The 17,027-nt window shown below is 44.3% G+C and overlaps 1 protein-coding gene across 6 annotated transcripts in view; it reads right to left on the reverse strand.

Annotated features, from left to right (window-relative positions):
- The window catches only part of LOC122542170 (liprin-alpha-3), a 143,136-nt gene that overhangs the window by 63,101 nt on the left and 63,008 nt on the right, over nt 1-17,027 (reverse strand). For 4 of the 6 annotated variants that reach the window (XM_087978251.1, XM_043679600.2, XM_043679596.2 and 1 more), the window contains 6 exons: nt 14,191-14,337; nt 10,614-10,748; nt 8,915-8,998; nt 7,568-7,699; nt 5,684-5,746; nt 2,064-2,149 (listed from right to left, as the gene is read on the reverse strand). In XM_087978251.1, coding sequence (XP_087834377.1) covers nt 2,064-2,149; nt 5,684-5,746; nt 7,568-7,699; nt 8,915-8,998; nt 10,614-10,748; nt 14,191-14,337 — 647 coding nt within the window. The remainder of the gene's footprint in view (nt 1-2,063; nt 2,150-5,683; nt 5,747-7,567; nt 7,700-8,914; nt 8,999-10,613; nt 10,749-14,190; nt 14,338-17,027) is intronic. The other 2 variants (XM_087978253.1, XM_087978252.1) reach the window with 1 other exon arrangement.

A 17,027-nucleotide genomic window follows, 5' to 3' on the forward strand; every position in this document is an offset into this window, starting at 1 on the left:
AATATTTATATCTTGCCCTCATCAGATCAGATGCATGAATACCAGATTTCAAAGGGAACGACAATTCATACTGCATGAGAAAAGGGTACTGATTGGATGGCAGAAGTAGGCCATTCATATCATGAATGTCTTTCTCAAAAACTTTCACTCATGGGCAAGGTCACTGGCAAGGCCAGAATTTGTTTCCCATCAAGGACAGGGTGGCTTTTAAGGGCAGTTCAGAGGTAGCAATGGGAATTGGTTTGCTCAGTGGGTTGGATGGCTAGATGGATGCTGAGGGATACCAACAACGTGAGTTCAATTCTTAACACAGCTGAGATCTAACAGAGGAAAATTAGAGGAGCGTAAAAAATACATTATATTTGCATTTTTAAATTTTACTTCCTTTCAATTATTAGCAAATAAAATAGACAATAGATGCAGGAGTAGGCCATTCTGCCCTTCGAGCCTGCACCACCATTCAATATGACCATGGCTGATCATCCTTAATCAGTATCCTATTCCTGCCTTATCTCCATAACGCTTGATTCCACTATCCTTGAGAGCTCTATCCAACTCTTTCTTAAATGAATCCAGAGACTGGGCCTCCACTGCCCTCTGGGGAAGAGCATTCTACACTGCCACCACTCTCTGGGTGAAGAAGTTTCTCCTCATCTCTGTCCTAAATGGTCTACCCCATATTTTTAAGCTGTGTCCTCTGATTCGGCACTCACCCATCAGCGGAAACATGTTTCCTGCCTCCAGATTGTCCAATCCTTTAATAATCTTATACGTCTCAATCAGATCCCCTCTCAGTCTTCTAAACTCAAGGGTGTACAAGCCCAGTCGCTCCAGTCTTTCGGTGTAAGGTAATCCCGCCATTCCAGGAATTGACCTGTGAACCTATGCTGCACTCCCTCAATAGCCAGAATGTCTTTCCTCAAATTTGGAGACCAGAACTGCACACAGTACTCCAGGTGTGGTCTCACCAGGACCCTGTACAGCTGCAGAAGAATCTCTTTGCTTCAATACTCAATCCCTCTTGTTATGAAGGCCAGCATGCTATTAGCTTTCTTCACTACCTGCTGTACCTGCATGCTTACCTTCATTGACTGCTGTACAAGTACACCCAGATCTCTCTGTACTGCCCCTTTACCTAAATTGATTCCATTTAGGTAGTAATCTGCCTTCCTGTTCTTGCCACCAAAGTGGATAACCATACATGTATCCACATTAAACTGCATCTGCCATGCATCTGACCTCTCACCTAACCTGTCCAGGTCACCCTGTAATCTCCTAACATCCTCATCACATTTCACCCTGCCACTCAGCTTAGTATCATCAGCAAATTTGCTAATGTTATTGCTAATACCATCTTCTATATCATTAACATATATTGTAAAAAGCTGCGGTCCTAGTGCTGATCCCTGCGGGACCCCACTGGTCACTGCCTGCCATTCCTAAATGGAGCCGTTTATCACTACTCTTTGTTTCCTATCAGCCAACCAACTTTCAATCCAAGTTATTACTTTGCCCCCAATACCATGCGCAACTAATTTTGCTCACTAACCTCCTATGTGGGACTGTATCAAAAGCTTTCTGAAAGTCCAGGTACACTACATCTACTGGATCTCCCTCGTCCATCTTCAGAGTTACATCCCTAAAACATTCCAGAAGATTAGTCAAGCATGATTTCCCCTTCATAAATCCATGCTGAGTCTGACCTATCCTGTTACTACTATTCAGATGTGTCGTAATTTCACAATATTGAATTTCACATATCCAAAATATTGGCTATGGGGCAAAATGCAGTTTTCAATAACCGTCATGCTTAATCCAACTGGATAATAAATTCTTGTGAAGGAGGCACCAATGGTGGGGCAGGGCAGTTCAGGGTGAGAGGTCGTGAAATGGCATCTCCAGGCATGTTCTCATCCAGAAGTGGCAACTGGAGTTGTTTCTCTTTTGGGACAATTGACTGCAGATGGAATTCTGGGAAAAGTGAGTGGCTGCTTGTGGCAATGTTAGGGCTCTTCAATTAATGATTGCCAAGCGAATCTGACTTTGGCTTTGGTCCTGTTTACCTTGAGTAAGCATCTCGAATGCCCGTCTTTGCTCTCAACTGCTCCAGTTCCGTCTGCATCCTCTCCACCTCCGCCATCAACTGCTCCTGTCAGGAGATAAAGCCAGTTAATCACCCCAAGACCAAACACACAAGAACCCAGACACACCAACCTCACTGGCTCCAAAAAAAAGCAACGTTCAAACCACCTCCTGTTTTATCAAGGTCCCTGTTGACCAGTGACAGAAGTGTCAGCTGTCAGTCAGAGGTTGACACCATCATGTCAGAGTCAGGAAGTCATGTGTCCAATCCCTGCTCCCTTCAGAAAAGCAACCGTGGCAGTGCAATACTGAGGGAGTACTGCATTCTAGCAGGTGCCTTATTTGAATTATCAGCGACGGTTCAGATGGACATAAACGATAAAGTTGAAAGATGGGTCAGGGATTTTCCACAGGTTTAAACTGCCATTTGTACCCTAACCAACAACAATAGAAAATGGTTGTTTATACCACAGCTATTTGTAGGATCCTGCTGTGTACAAGGTAGCTGCTAAATTTGCTTGCAAATCTTAAATCCACAGACACGTCCACATAAAGCAGACTGACACTCCCACTGCAGTACTGAGGGAGAGGTGAACTCTGTGGGGATACTACCTTTCCCATGTTCTCTCGAGGTTGCTTCTGTTCTGTCAGATGGAGATGAAAGATTCCAAGATACGATTTCAAAGAAGACAAGGGAGATATCCTGATGTCCAGTCTACTATTTATCCCTAAACCAACACCAATGAAAACAGATTATCTGATCATTATCCCACTGTTGTTTGCAATAACCACACACTGCACTCCAAGCAATTCAGTGACATCTGTCCAAGCCTCCTGCAAAGCAGCAGCCTACAGTCAGCAACAGGAAGAGGCGATTCACCCCCTTTTAGATTGTTCTATCATGCAGTGAGATCATAACTTATCTGTATGTCAGCTCCATTGACTTATCTTTGCTCCATATTTTTTGAGATTGTAAAACAGTTGAAGATTTCAATTTGTAAAGCCGCAATTGATCGCCAGGATCCAAAGGTTTCTTGGGGGAAGGTCAGAGAAAGGGAGAAAAGGGTTTGCTCAATTCACAGGACTCTGAGTTCCAATACATCCCAGCTCAAACTTCATGATCTGTCCCAACATTCTTGATTTGCCAATCAGAGGAAGGAGTATCTGTGTAAAGGATTCAGTCAGGGCAAGGGAGGTTTATGAGTGAAATATCCTGAAAAGCTTAAATATTGGAACAAACAGCGTGCTCTTTTCCTCACCATTTATTGGGACATAAGAACTGGAGGAGGCCATTTAGCCCCTTCAGCCTGTTTCACTATTGAATGAGATCATGGCTGATCTGTGACTAAAACCTATCAATCTCAGATTTAAATTAAACGCAATTGATTGAGCATCAACTGCAGTTTGAGGATGATAATTCCAATCTTTTCTATCATTCTTTTGTGTGCAGTACTGTTTCCAAGGGTCTGATTTCAATATTGTCTTAGGTGGATGACTTTTGAGTTAAAATCACCCCCGTCATGTCATTTCAGATCCTGGCCTCACTCCCAAACAGCAGAAATAGTTTGTAAAAAGTTTGTATTTGTGAGTGGGATTTGGATGCTGTACATAAATGCCAGTACAATCCACTAGCATTAAAAAGTATTGCAAGTATATTGTTTATTGTTACTGGAGGAAGAATATTTGCATGCAACTCCACATCTTCACCTTCAGTCTTGCCATGCATCCTGCAGATGTCACTGGACACTAGTTTCCTCTCTCTCCCTCTCACCACTTACCCCTGAGCTCAGGGATATGGTCATTTGCAGAGACACCCCTTGTTGTGGTCAGCTCACTCAGCACCAGACATGAAGGAAACCTGTAGCCTCCAGCTCTGTGTGTTTTATTGTCACACTGAGTTGTGCCTTGATCTGCTGGGGCATTTGAAGGACCTTAGCAATTCTGCTTTCTAATTATTCACTACCTTAGTCTTTTAAATGTTAATATATATTTAAAAGTATGTTGCATACTTAAATTATGAAAAGAAATATTTACAATGCAACCGCACACTTCATAGTATTGCAAACTGATCATTCATTCTCTGAAAGTAAAGAAACAAACAGAAGAGCAACCAAAAGTTGCTTTATTGTTTACCTGATTGACCAGCATGGATTTAGTGTTTCTCTTCAATTTCTGCTGGTAACCAGAATCTTCAAGTGGCAGGTCTTAATATAGACCAGGAGAGGAGCAGTGATGGCACTGATGGAGATATTTACTGGGCAAGATTATATTTTTTTCATTCAAACGCTGGTGGGGGTCTGGAATGCACGGTCTGGGGGAGTGATAGAGGCAGGTAACCTCAAACCTCTTTAAAAAAAAAGTACTTGGATCAACACTTGAAATGTCACAACATTAAGGCTATGGGCCAAGTGGGGCTAGTGTAGATTTAGCATAGTTTTGGCTTATTGGGCCGAAGGGCTTCTTCTACATTATATGATTCTCTGGTCAACTTACTGAATCCTTTTAACATTTTCGACACAGGGCCATACTCAGTGGAGTTGTATTAACCCATGGAAACACAGTAGGTCAGAGACTGGGAATTCTGCACTGAGTAACATACCTCCAGATTCCCCACAGCCTGTCCACCCACTGCAAGGTACAAGTCAGGACAGTGATCTAAGAAAACTTAAGTATTAGAAGGAGGTATAGGCCATTTGTTCCCTCAAGACTGTCCACCATTCTTTAAAGTCACAGCTAATCTGACCAGGCCTCATCTCTTTTGTGTCAAGATTAGAGTGGATACTGCCTGAACTACTATGGGCTTTTCCAGCACCACTCTAATCTTGACTCTAATCTCCAGCATCTGCAGTACCCACTTCTGCCTCACCTCTTTTGTGTCAGCTCCTCACTGCCCTTCCTGTTATTTCAAAAACCAATCCACCTCCTCTTGAAATACTTCTAGTGCACTAGGCTCTACAACTCTCATTATATCTGGTCTGGATTCTGATTTCAGAGGTGGGTGTTGGAGTGAGTCTCAAGTTCACTCAAACAATGACTGGGCTTTTCTCACGAGCTTTTCAACTCAATATGAGTTTGGTGAATCCTGTGGCAGGGAAAAGTCAGGAAGTCAATGCTCCCATGGTTGCTTTAAAGAGTCAAAGATGTCACATTGAAAGGGCACGTAGGTAGGCATTCAGCCCTTACAAGCCATCCTCAAGTTCTTGGAGGATGGTTTGGGTGGGGGAGGGGATACACACACACACACACCCATATCCCGTCCTTCCCACCCATCAGCCTGCTGCCATTGGCCACTCTCCTGATCCTGTGCTCATTTCTCACTTCAAGCCTAAGCCCCCTTTGGAAGTGCAGGCATCTGAATTGCAAAAACTTGCATCTAGCTGTCCAGAACCTGATTTTCAGCTGTTCACAGAACTAAGTTCTTCCTCCTACCCTTCTTCTCACTCCCTGGAACAATTGGATTCTGGCCAATAAATCCTTTCACTTCCAAGATCGGTTGTGGGAAATTGGTCATCTGGTCTATTCAGGATTGGAGTCCATGGCACTTGGTCCAGTACTGAAGGATTTTGGTGTAACCATTTAGTTCAAATGGAGAAGAAGATACCTTGTTGAGTAGCACTTCCTCCTGCACCTTTTTGATGTTTGAGAGCTCCTGACTTAGTGCATTCTATGAGGCGAGGAATTAAAAAAGGGAAAGGAAAGAGACAGAAAAGGAAAGACAGAGATTAGATTTTCACAGTCGTTAGGCAAAGAGGGCAGAGAGGTTGTCACATGAAATGCACAGCAGACAAAAACATGACAGAAACTGTTCCTATTTCAGCAGGTGTAAAGCAAGTACAGTAACAAGGATACCCTGTGGCACAATGGGTAGTGTACCTGTTTCTGAGCCAAGAGCAGTTGGTTCAAATCCTGCTCCAGACCTTAATGGCCAAGGAAGATGGGTTTATAATGTGACTAAACAGGTTAAGTATTAACCTGCAAATCCTTCCAACGCATGCCAACAGCAGGTGGGTGCTAAAAGCAGGAGAGATTTCTGGTCAGCTGAGTGAGGGAAAGAAATTGGAGTCTCTTCTACCGCTTTCCATAGCTTGCCAGTTGCCACAGCAATGTACCCTCCCCAACTGAACAGGAGCACACCATCACTGAAACACATCGTGGATGTCAATATCCAACCACATTATTTTCATTCATTAGGTGCATCTCAACAGGATACTCCTTAGTGTCTCCTATCGCAGAAACCTGACACTTATCTGAAGAGGGCTAACCTGCGAGTTGATGGGGAAATCTGTGGAACTAACTCTTTCACTGAGTGTGATGGGCCAAATGGCCTCTTTCTGTGCTGTAAGATTTGATGCCCATTATATTTTTTCAGGCAGCCATCTCTCAGTCACAAGGTCAGGTCCCACACCAGTGACTTAAGCCCAAAATCGAGGCTGACATTCCCAATGCTCAGTCTGAGGGAATGCTGCACTGTCAGAGGTCCTGTCTTTCAGATGAGATGTTAAAACAAGCTCCTGTTGGTCCTCTCGGGTGGATGTGAAGGACCCCTTGGCACTGTTGTGAAACAAGTGAGAGGATTCCTGCCAGGGCCCTTGAAAATATTTATCACTTAACTAACATAATTAAAATGTTAATGGATACATGCAAAATTTCATTGCTGCTTGTTGGAGCTTGCTGTGTATAAATTGATTGCTGTTTCCTATTACATTAACATTATGAGATAACTTTATTGAACATAGAAATACTTCATCAGCTGTAAATCTCCACGGGATGCAAAAGGCTCGATATAAATGCAAACATTTGTTTTACTCAGCAATGTAAACCATGCAGACCTTCGAATCATACTGCACTCTTGATGACTATGTTCCATTGATTAGGTTCCCTAGAGTGTGGAAACAGGCCCTTCGGCCCAACAAGTCTACACCAACCTTCTGAAGAGTAACCCACCCAGACCCATTTCCCTCTGACTAAAGCAACTAACACTATGAGCAATTTAGCATGGCCAATTCACCTGACCTGCACATCTTTGTGACTGTGAAATGAAACCAGAGCACCTGGAGGAAACCCACACAGACACGGGGAGAATGGGCAAATTCCACACTGACAGTCGCCCGAGGCTGGAATCGAACCTGGGGTTCCTGGCGCTGTGAGGCAGAATTGCTAACTACTGAGCCTTTGTGCCGCCCCATTGTTTCAATTGATGCTGCTTCTTAAACCCTAACCTTCAGCTATATTCCTGTTCAATCAGTTTTGCTTTTACACTGGAATGCTGGAAATAGGAATAGGTTATTTAACCTCATGGGCAATGCCCAGCAATCAACTATTAATCCCCTATCTCAACCTTATATTCCCATACTGTACCCATTTCCCTTGATGTCTTTGTAGAAATCTATTGATCTCTGTCTCATCAGTTGAGTGAGAGATGCCTGGTTGCACCTGCTCACCCGTCTTTCCTCGCCACACATTTCTGGTAAGAGTGAGTTCTCACCTTCTCTTCCAATGCTGCCATCCTCTCCTTCAGATGAAGCTGTAACCGCTCATTGGATTCAGAGAGGAGTTTGTCGACAGTTTCTGACAGGCGCTTGTTATGCTCGTCGTTCATCTTCTCCCGCTGCCGAGCCTGCGCACAGGAACGACACGGGTTTAGACACGCAGTCCGCGTAGCCTCACGATGTGCTGGGGCCAAACCTCAATGATCAATCACCACCATTACCACCTCTCAAAGCTGGGGAAGGATAAAATCCACCAGGAACGGGCTAGAGAAACTCAGCAGGTCTGGCAGCATCTGTGCAAAGAGAGGAATAGAGTTAATGTTTCCAGTCTGATTTGACTCTCCTTCAGTTCAGTTCGGAAGAAGACTCATCATGGCTTTGAAAAGTTAGCTCTGTTTCTCTCTCTCTCCAAAGATGGTGCCAGACTTGCAGAGTTTTTCCAGGATTCTCCGTGTTTGTTTCAGATCTCCAGCATCCGCAGTATTTTGCTTTTATTCAAGTATTGAAGATCTGCTAGGTTTCCTCCCAGAGTACTCTGATGCATGGAAACAAGGATGAGGATGGTGACAAATGTCACTAGACTAGAATTCCAGAGGCCCATCGTAATACCTCAAGGGGTCCTGGGTAAAATCCCACCATGACTACCGAGGATATTAGAAATCAGTTCCATGCGCTTTTCATTGCATTTCAAAGAATCTTACAATTTTTTGGAAAAGACAAATGCAGGCTGGAGTCAAATAATCCACTTCAATTAAAAGTACAGGCAGATCTTCTATAATGTGATGGTTGCATTCTTCTGCAACCCTGTATTATTAAAAAATCGTGCTTTAAAAACAGTGCTTATAGTGTTTACACAGTAATCACATTACAGCTAATACGTTTTAAAAAAGTTTGTGCTTTAGAAACAATGTTCCCAATTTGTCAATCGTCTTACAGCAAATTCGCTTTAATGAAACATGTGTTATAGTAGAACAACCTGTACTCCCTAATGTGATCCTGTCCTGGGAAGGTCATGTGGCACAGTGGGTATCTATGGGCCAGAGGCCTCCAGGATGTAAGACCCATCTTAGGAGTTTCTAGGAAGGAGTGCTCATGACCCAGCTTCACATCCTGACAATCAGGTAAGGAAACCTTCCACCATGTCACCACACAGATGTGTGTGTGTGTGTGTGTGTGAAGCTACAGCACAAAGTGGAAAGTGATCCTTGATATTTAGTTTCCAGATTTGTTTGAATGAGTCTGCAGTATTCACATGTGATTGAGATCCTTCAGTGTTTGTTGGTGCTGTCTCGGCTGATCAAGGATAAAAAGTGTTCCTGCTTTGGGACATTAGGAGACTTTACCCTTTGCAGCTCCTGGTTTTTCTCTTCCAGCTCTGTCTCCAGTTGACATAGCCGCTCCTCGATGTTCCCATGCCTCTCTTCTGCCTGCATCAGAGAGATTCCAGAGTTAGTCTGATCCGATTACATATCGAGATGTAAAGAGCAGGAATGGTCTCCTAGCTCTACCCCTACCTTGGAGCAGTGCACTCACCCTGAGTGAGGCCTAATGTGATTTGGTAATGTTACCACATGATTAACCCAGAGACCTGGACTTACATTCTGGGGCATGAGTTCAAATCTCAACATGGAAGATGGAGGAATTTAAATTCAATGGATTCATAAATCCAGATTGAAATGCTCTTCACATTAATAATAGAAAACATAGAAAATGGGAGCAGAAGTAGGCCATTTGGCCCTTTGAACCTTCACCACTATTCAATAGGATCATAGCAGATCATCCAAATCAGTCCTCTGTGCCCACTTTCTCACATACACCCTTTGATCCTTTAGCCCTAAGAACTATAGCCAACTCCTTCTTGAAAATATTCAATGTTTTTGACTAAATCGTTTTCTGCAGCAGAGAATTACTCCCTAAGTGAAGAAAATTCTCCTCATCTCAGTCCTAAATGGCTTACCCCGTATCCTTAGTCTGGATCTTAGTCCACCTTGTCTCAGCCGAATCCCTCCAGCCCGGCACCGCCTTCCTGACCTGCAGTCTTCTTCTTGACCTCTCCGCCTCCATCCTACTCCGACCTATCACCCTCACCTTGACCTCTTTCCACCTATCACATTTCCAACGCCCCTCCTCCAAGTCCCTCCTCCCTACCTTTTATCTTCTCCTGCTGAACACTCTCTGCTCATTCCTGAAGAAGGGCCTGTGCCCGAAACGTCGAATATCCTGTTCCCTGGATGCTGCCTGACCTGCTGTGCTGTTCCAGCAATAAAGTTTCAACTTGGATCTTAGTCCTGCCATCTCAGGAATGATTATTAGAGTACTAGACTGTCATAAAAACATATATGGTTCAATAATGTCTGGCAAGGGAGAGAATCTGCCATCCTTACACAATCTGGCCTACATGGGAAACTCCAGACTCACACTAAAACCATTAGTTCTTTTTAGCCAAGCAAGCCACTGAATTGTCGGTGCCTCTTGTGACTTTCCGCAGAGAAATTAGGAATGGGAATTAATTGCTGGCCTTGCTAGTTGTGCTCTCATTGCATGAACAAATTTCACAACAAACGAAACTACGTCTGCCTCAGGGTCAGGAGGTTGTGGGGCAGAATCCCACTCTGGTGACCTGAGGGCTCATTCCATGCTGACACTCCCAGCACAGAGCCAAGGATGGGCTGCATTGTCAGAGCTGCACCTTTCAGATGAGCTATTTAACCAAGGTCCCATCTGGGAACAGAAGCAGGCCATTCAGCCCCTTATGCCTGTTCCACTGTTCCATGAGACCATGACGAATCTGTGGCTTAACTCCATATATCCTGCCTTTGGTAATATCCCTTAACACGTCTGCTTAACAAAAATCTGTCTCAGATTTTAAATTAACAACTGATCCTGCATCCACTGCCATTCGGTCTCCATGCTTCTACATTGCAAGAGCGACCAGATTGAAAGGGTTTTCAAAATGACTGGGTGAGGGACTTGCTGAGGCGAGTGAAGGGACCCAGCGTGGAGCTTATAGGGACCTGGATGAGCCCAGTATATGGAACATACCTTGTTCAGAGCAGCCACTCGCTGTGCTAGTTCAGCCTCTACCTCCGGGAGAGTCTCAGCCTTCCTCATTGTTTGCTGCAGCTTCTGTTTAGAGGAATCCAGCCATTCCTGGAGCTGCCGACTCTTCTCCTCACTCTGAAAGAGCAACACACACACAAGTGGGCACGCAACACACACACAGACATACACAAATCTCTGGTGAGACTGGACAGCCCAGTAATGGCCCACTCTGACCTACATTAGCTCCCCAAGAGGATGGATCCCAGCATTCACCCACACCAAGTCCAGGGCTTTATACAGACATGAGCTTATTATTAACCTTTATAAACACTGATTGGGTCACACTGGGAGTATGGCAGCCAATCCTGGGCAGAACTCTTTAAGAAGGGTGTCATGTCTTTGGTAATCATTCATGGGGATTCACTAAGATATTACCTGGCACCTGCATGAATGTGCGGCGACAGGGAATGCTGTTAGAGCAGAGGTGGGGGATTTGTTTTGGAGTTAACCCTAACCCTATCACAGGTGGAGGGGGAGGTGAAGAGTAGGGAGACAAAGTTGGGGGGGGAAATGAAGGTGAAGGGCTTAGGGTTGACACTAAGTGAGGGGAGGTGAAGGGGCGGGAGGCAAAGAGTGGGGATGTGAGGTTGGAGGGGAGGTGAAAAGGCAGAGGTGAAGGGGGAGGCAAAGAGGGAAAGTGAAGAAGGGGCAAGTAATGGATAGGTGAAGAGGGGGGCGATGAGGAGAGGGTGAGGGAGGAGCTGAAGAAGTTCATAATCGTGAAGGGTTTTGACAGAGTTGTCAGAATACACCGTTTCCACATACAGTTGGTTGGTAGCCAGAGGATGAGTGAACTATGACAACTGGAAGAGAGAGAGAGAGGCATTTTTTTCCCTGTACACAGAGCAAGTTGTCATGATCTGGGACACATGATTTAAAAGGAAAAAATGGAAGAAGTTTCAACATTGTCGTCAGAAGGGGTTGGATAAATTCTCAAAAGTAAAATATCTGCTATGGGGAAAAAGCAGGCACAGTGAGACAGATTGGTTAGTACTTTTGAAAAGAGCCAACCACGCAGAGATGGGCTGAATGACCTCCTCTGTGTCATAAGATTCTACACATTTGCAAGGAGCATGTGAGTCTTCAAAAAAGGCTGCTTCACCCAATGAGCAAGAAACAGATCAAACTTTGACTCTCCTATAATCCAATTTTGTGACTGATGACTGATGAAGGAAAGTTTTACACAGCAGTCAAACAGGTTCCTTAGCAACTTGTAAAACTTTCTGACACACACCAATGCCAGTCAGTGACAGCAAGAGAGATTCCTGGTCAGCTGTGTAGGGAAAGAACATTGGAGTCTCCAGCATCATTATCCACAGCTCCAGAATGCAATTTACAGGTAAAAATGTAATTTGCCACAGCAACCCAGACTCTGAGTGATAGCAACAGAGAGATAGAGATAGCACTGGTCAGCTCTTTTGTGTCCAGACCAAAATCCATGATCTTAACAGTCAGCAGCAAATTACAACCTTGTTAAATACTGTATTCGACTTCTGCCCTGACCATTTTAATTGAGCCGAAAGTGCTATCTTGCGGGAATAGATCCAAGAGTCACATAATTTACTGATGACCAAAGTGGAACAAGTCCAGTAGTTCCATTAACTGAGAAACTGTCATAAGGAACTCAAACTTCTGACTGAAGGCTAAAATCTGGGCCTTGCCTTAAGGCTTTGGACAGGGTGCAGAGTTCTGTTCCCTCTCCGTTACCTTGCCCCTTCGCAGACCCTCCCAGTGGCCGTGCAGTTTACAATGGACACTGGGGCAGAGGGCAGAATGGGACCAATAATTGGGACTTCAATTCTGTGGAAAGACTGGAAGAGATGGGGGGGGGTCTTCACCACTAAAAGTTAAAGGGGAGGTTTTATGGAGCTGTTGAAAAGGTGGAAGGGTTTTGAGAGAATAGATAAGGAGACGGAGGTCTAGTGGCCCAGCGGGTAGCATCTTTATCTCCAAGTAAGATCTCTGGGTTTGACTCTCACTGGAGAACATATCAGCCAAGGTAGGTGTGTTCACAATGTGGTCAAGAGTGCATTTTGCTACAGGAACTCAAACTTCCGGCAGGGGGGCACACAAGTGGGGATTGAACTTGTGCCTTTCCAGTTTGTTTTGTTTGTATTGTTCGGAGAGGGGGAGAGTACGTGGTGGTGGTGCAAGGAGATCTGCTGATCTTGCCCAGTTCAGCCTGGATGCGACTCCAGATCCAAAGCAACATGGTCAACTCCTAATGGTTCTCTGGACAACTAGTGTTATGCAATGAATGCCACTCTAGGCAGCAACACCAACATCACATGAACAAATTGGAAAAGAATAAGGACGTGAGCAGAAGAACCAGAGAGTAGACGGGAAGCTTTAAAACAGGAATGCATTGCCTGAAAGAGCAATAACTTGGAAGTAAATTATTCTTGAAAAGAGAAACATTTATAGAGCTATGGGGAAGGGGTAGGATTAACTAGACAACTATTCAAAGAGCAAGGACAGGGATGAAGGGCCAAGTGGCCTCCATCTTTTGCTGTCAGAGTTTATGAAGAAAAGTGGTGAAATAGTTACCTTCTCACACAGATGACACCTTCCATAGCACCATGCGGTAGGAGAGGAGTATTCAAACATGCAGTGAGGCCAGTTGCTTCCTCACACTACCATGCCTGGTGAACACAAGCCCGTCCAAGAGATCAAGAATAAACTAGAGGAACATTGAATGCGTGGGTTGATCAAGGAGGTTTGTTTTGACAAGGCTTTTAAAAGGAGAGTTTATAGAAGATTGGAGGAAGAGGACAATATGATGGCAGGAAAATAGGAGTGTAGGGTGGGAGGGTGTAGGATACCCGTTAGGCTGTAGGGTGGTGCTTGCAAAGATGTGCCAACAAAGAGCAAGATGATGGTTTCAATGCATCGGGTCCTGGAGCCTAAGGAGATTGCAAAGATTGCAAGTGTAAAGGGTGATGGAGATTCACTGTGTGACAGTGTGTGAGATATTCAATCACTTGGAGATGTTTACATAGGCATAGAGCGAGGGGTGGGGGAGGGGTGTGAGGCACTGAAGAGAGTATAGAAGAGGTCTCCAAGAACTGTCCCAGGGATGAGGAATGTCAGCCATGAAGATTAATTGGAGAGGTCAAGTTATTCTTGCCAGGGATGAGGAATGTCAGCCATGAAGATTAATTGGAGAGGTCAAGTTATTCTTGCCAGGGATGAGGAATGTCAGCCATGAAGATTAATTGGAGAGATCATGTTATTCTTTCCAGGGATGAGGAATGTCAGCCATGAAGATTATTGGAGAGATCAAGTTATTCTTTCCTTAGACATCAGTACAAATGTCCAAAATCCTGAAAGCTCTGGACAGAGTCAATAGGGAGAAACTGTCCCCACTTATGAATGGGTTGAATGGCCTCCTTCATGACCAGGCTGACTTTGAGCAGAGTTTCCAGTTTCTGCCATATTCTGCTTTTATTTAAAACTTTTGTTTGGCCTGTTCCGTTCTCTTTGTGACCCAGATTTAAGAAAAAATAAGAACAGTTACCTGCTTGAGGAGAGACTCCTTACTGGCCAACTCATTCTCCAGTTTATCATTGGCATCGTGAAGTGATGTAGCTTCTCGCTGTGCACTGAGGTAGCGTTTCTCCAGTGTGGTTATTCTCTCTTCCATATCTTCTCTTTGAGCTAAGGCCTGCACAGGGAAAATGAAGAGGGACAATCTACAAATAGACCTGAAGTGACCCCCATATCCCACCTACACAGACAGAACTTGAACAGTGGCAGCAACAACAGCCACTTGAATTTATACAATAGGCCTGGCTCACATCAACTCTAGCATCCCAGCCTGCCTTAATCCCTTGCAGTTTGCCTACTGGTACAACAGGTCCATGGCAGACACCATTTCCCTGGAACATCTGGACAGTAAGGATATCGATATGCTAACCAACTACAGCTCTGCCTTCAACACTAGAATCCCAACCAAACTGATCTCAAAACTGCTAGACCTAGGTCTCTGCTCTGCCCTCTGCAACTGCATTCTCAGCTTCCTGACCCACAGAGCGCAGTAAAGATAGTCGTAGAGATATACAGCATGGAAATAGACCCTTCAATCCAACCCGTCCATGCTGACCAAATATCCTAAATAAATCTAGTCTCATTTTCCAGCATTTGGCCCATATCTCTCTAAACCCTTCCTATTCATATAACCAACTAGATACCTTTTAAATGTTGTAATTGTACCAGCCTTCACTTTATAGCCTGGCAGCTCATTCTATACACACACCACCCTCCACATTAAAACAGCACCTCCTCCATGGTAATCCTCAAAACAAGAATGTGTACTCAGCCCCCTACTTTACTTACTGTACACTCAGAACAGTGTGGTCAAAGTTTGTCTGAACGCCATCTACAAATTCACTGATGTGACGATGATGCTCGTTTAACAAGGTTATGCTGTCCTTCGCTGTTTTTTTGTAGAGGTCATCAAAGTAGCAATTCCGAAAAGTCTGGCTTGGATGGGCTTAGGGCCAATTTGATTGTACAATGAAAGGGGAGTGGCCAGTTCTCCCAGATCAGCTTTCCTCTGGTTTGGTTTGGTTAGCAAGCAGTAGTGCTTTGAAGCTGCTGATCCAAGAAACAGCTAAATAGAAGAGGGTGTTCCATGCTGCCATCTCTCTCTCTCCTCTATGACCCCGTGTTTTGTGCCAAGGGATGTTTATGGGGATTGTTGCAAGTATTGGGACAGCATCATTAAGATGGTATAATCTGTTGGGTTTTCGGATAGGTTACGTTATTCTGTATACTGTTCTCTTTTGTTTGTCTTTCATTTGGTAATCTTATAAATAAAATCTATTTTATTTAAAACTAAGCGGTTTGACCAGCTGCATCATTTCTGGAATATCTGCATTACACCTGCTTAAAACAACTAGCAAAGTTAGGGTCTGAGCCACACTTACTTGAAATGTTTTGAGGGGTCTGGCCTGGTCCGTAACACAGATGACACAACCATTGTAGGCTGGACATTAAACAATGATGACTCAGAAAATAGGAAAGAGATAAAATGCTTGGTGACGTGGTGCAACGATAACAATTTCTGCCTCAATGTCAGCAAAACTGAAGACTGCAGGAAAAAAGGAGGAAGACACGTCCCCATCTAAATCAATGGTGCTGAGGAGGAGAGGATCAAAAGTGTCAAGTTACTACAAGTGACAATCACCAACAATCTGTTCTGGTCCTCCCACGTAGATGCAACGGTCAAGAAAGCACAACAATGCCTCTTCTTCCTCAGGAGGCTAAGGATATTTGGAATGTCCAGAAGGACCCTCACCAACTTTTACAAATGCACCATAGAAAGCATTCTATTTGGGTGCATCATGACTTAGTACGGCAACTGCTCTGCCCAGACCATAGAAATGACAGAGTTGTGAACACAGCCTAGACCATCACGCGAGCCAACCTTCCATCCATGGTCTCCATCTACACTTCCCATGGCTGGGGAAAGGCAGCCAACATCACCAAAGACCCCTCCCAGCCCAGTTGCGCTCTCTTCCAACCTCTTCCATCAGGAAGATATGGAAGATGCAGAAGATACAGAAACTTAAACACACGCACCAACAGCTTCTTCCCCACTGTTTGTAGACTGCTGAATGGATCTCCTTAATTTCATATCTAATGTTGATGTTGCTTTGTGCACCTCCTGTGCAGCTGTAACCTTGTATACCTCACTCTGTCTATGCACCCTATGATCTGTATGTCCTTGTTTGCTATGATCTGCCTGTACTGCATGCAAAACAAAACTTTTCACTGTATGTAGGCACATGTAACAACAATAAATCAAATCAAATCAAAGATATAGCAGAAATCTCCCAAAGCACTTCACCAGCACATTACCAAACAAATTCTGACACAATTCAACGGAGGGCAATAACTAAGCCAGGTGGCCAAAGGCTTGGTCAAGTTTTAAGATCTTAAGGGAAAGTCATGGCAGGAAGGTTTAGTGACAGATTCTCATATCCTGGGGCCCAGACATGGCTGCCAATGGGGAGGTGAAGAAAATCAGGAATGCCAAATTCTAATCCATCTAAAAAGACAAGGGCAGCAGGTACATGAGAATGCCAACTACTGTACCTGCAAGTTCCCCTCCAAGTCACTTGGAAATATATCATCATTCCATCATTGTCGCTGGGTCAAAGTCTTGGGACTCCCTTCCTAAGGACATTATGAGTCTAACTACAGCACATGATCTGCAGTGGTTCAAGAAGATAGCTCACCAATACATCCTTAAAGAGCAACTAGGGACTGGCAACAAATGCTGGCCCAGCCATTGATACACACAAACAAGAACTAATAAAAATGCCAGAATGGGGAAGTGCACAGGCTGAT

The sequence above is a fragment of the Chiloscyllium plagiosum genome, unplaced genomic scaffold (genome assembly GCF_037043375.1).
Source record: "Chiloscyllium plagiosum isolate Xiang-an unplaced genomic scaffold, Cpla_swu_hap1 HiC_scaffold_33, whole genome shotgun sequence".
NCBI classification, from domain to species: Eukaryota; Metazoa; Chordata; class Chondrichthyes; order Orectolobiformes; family Hemiscylliidae; genus Chiloscyllium; species Chiloscyllium plagiosum.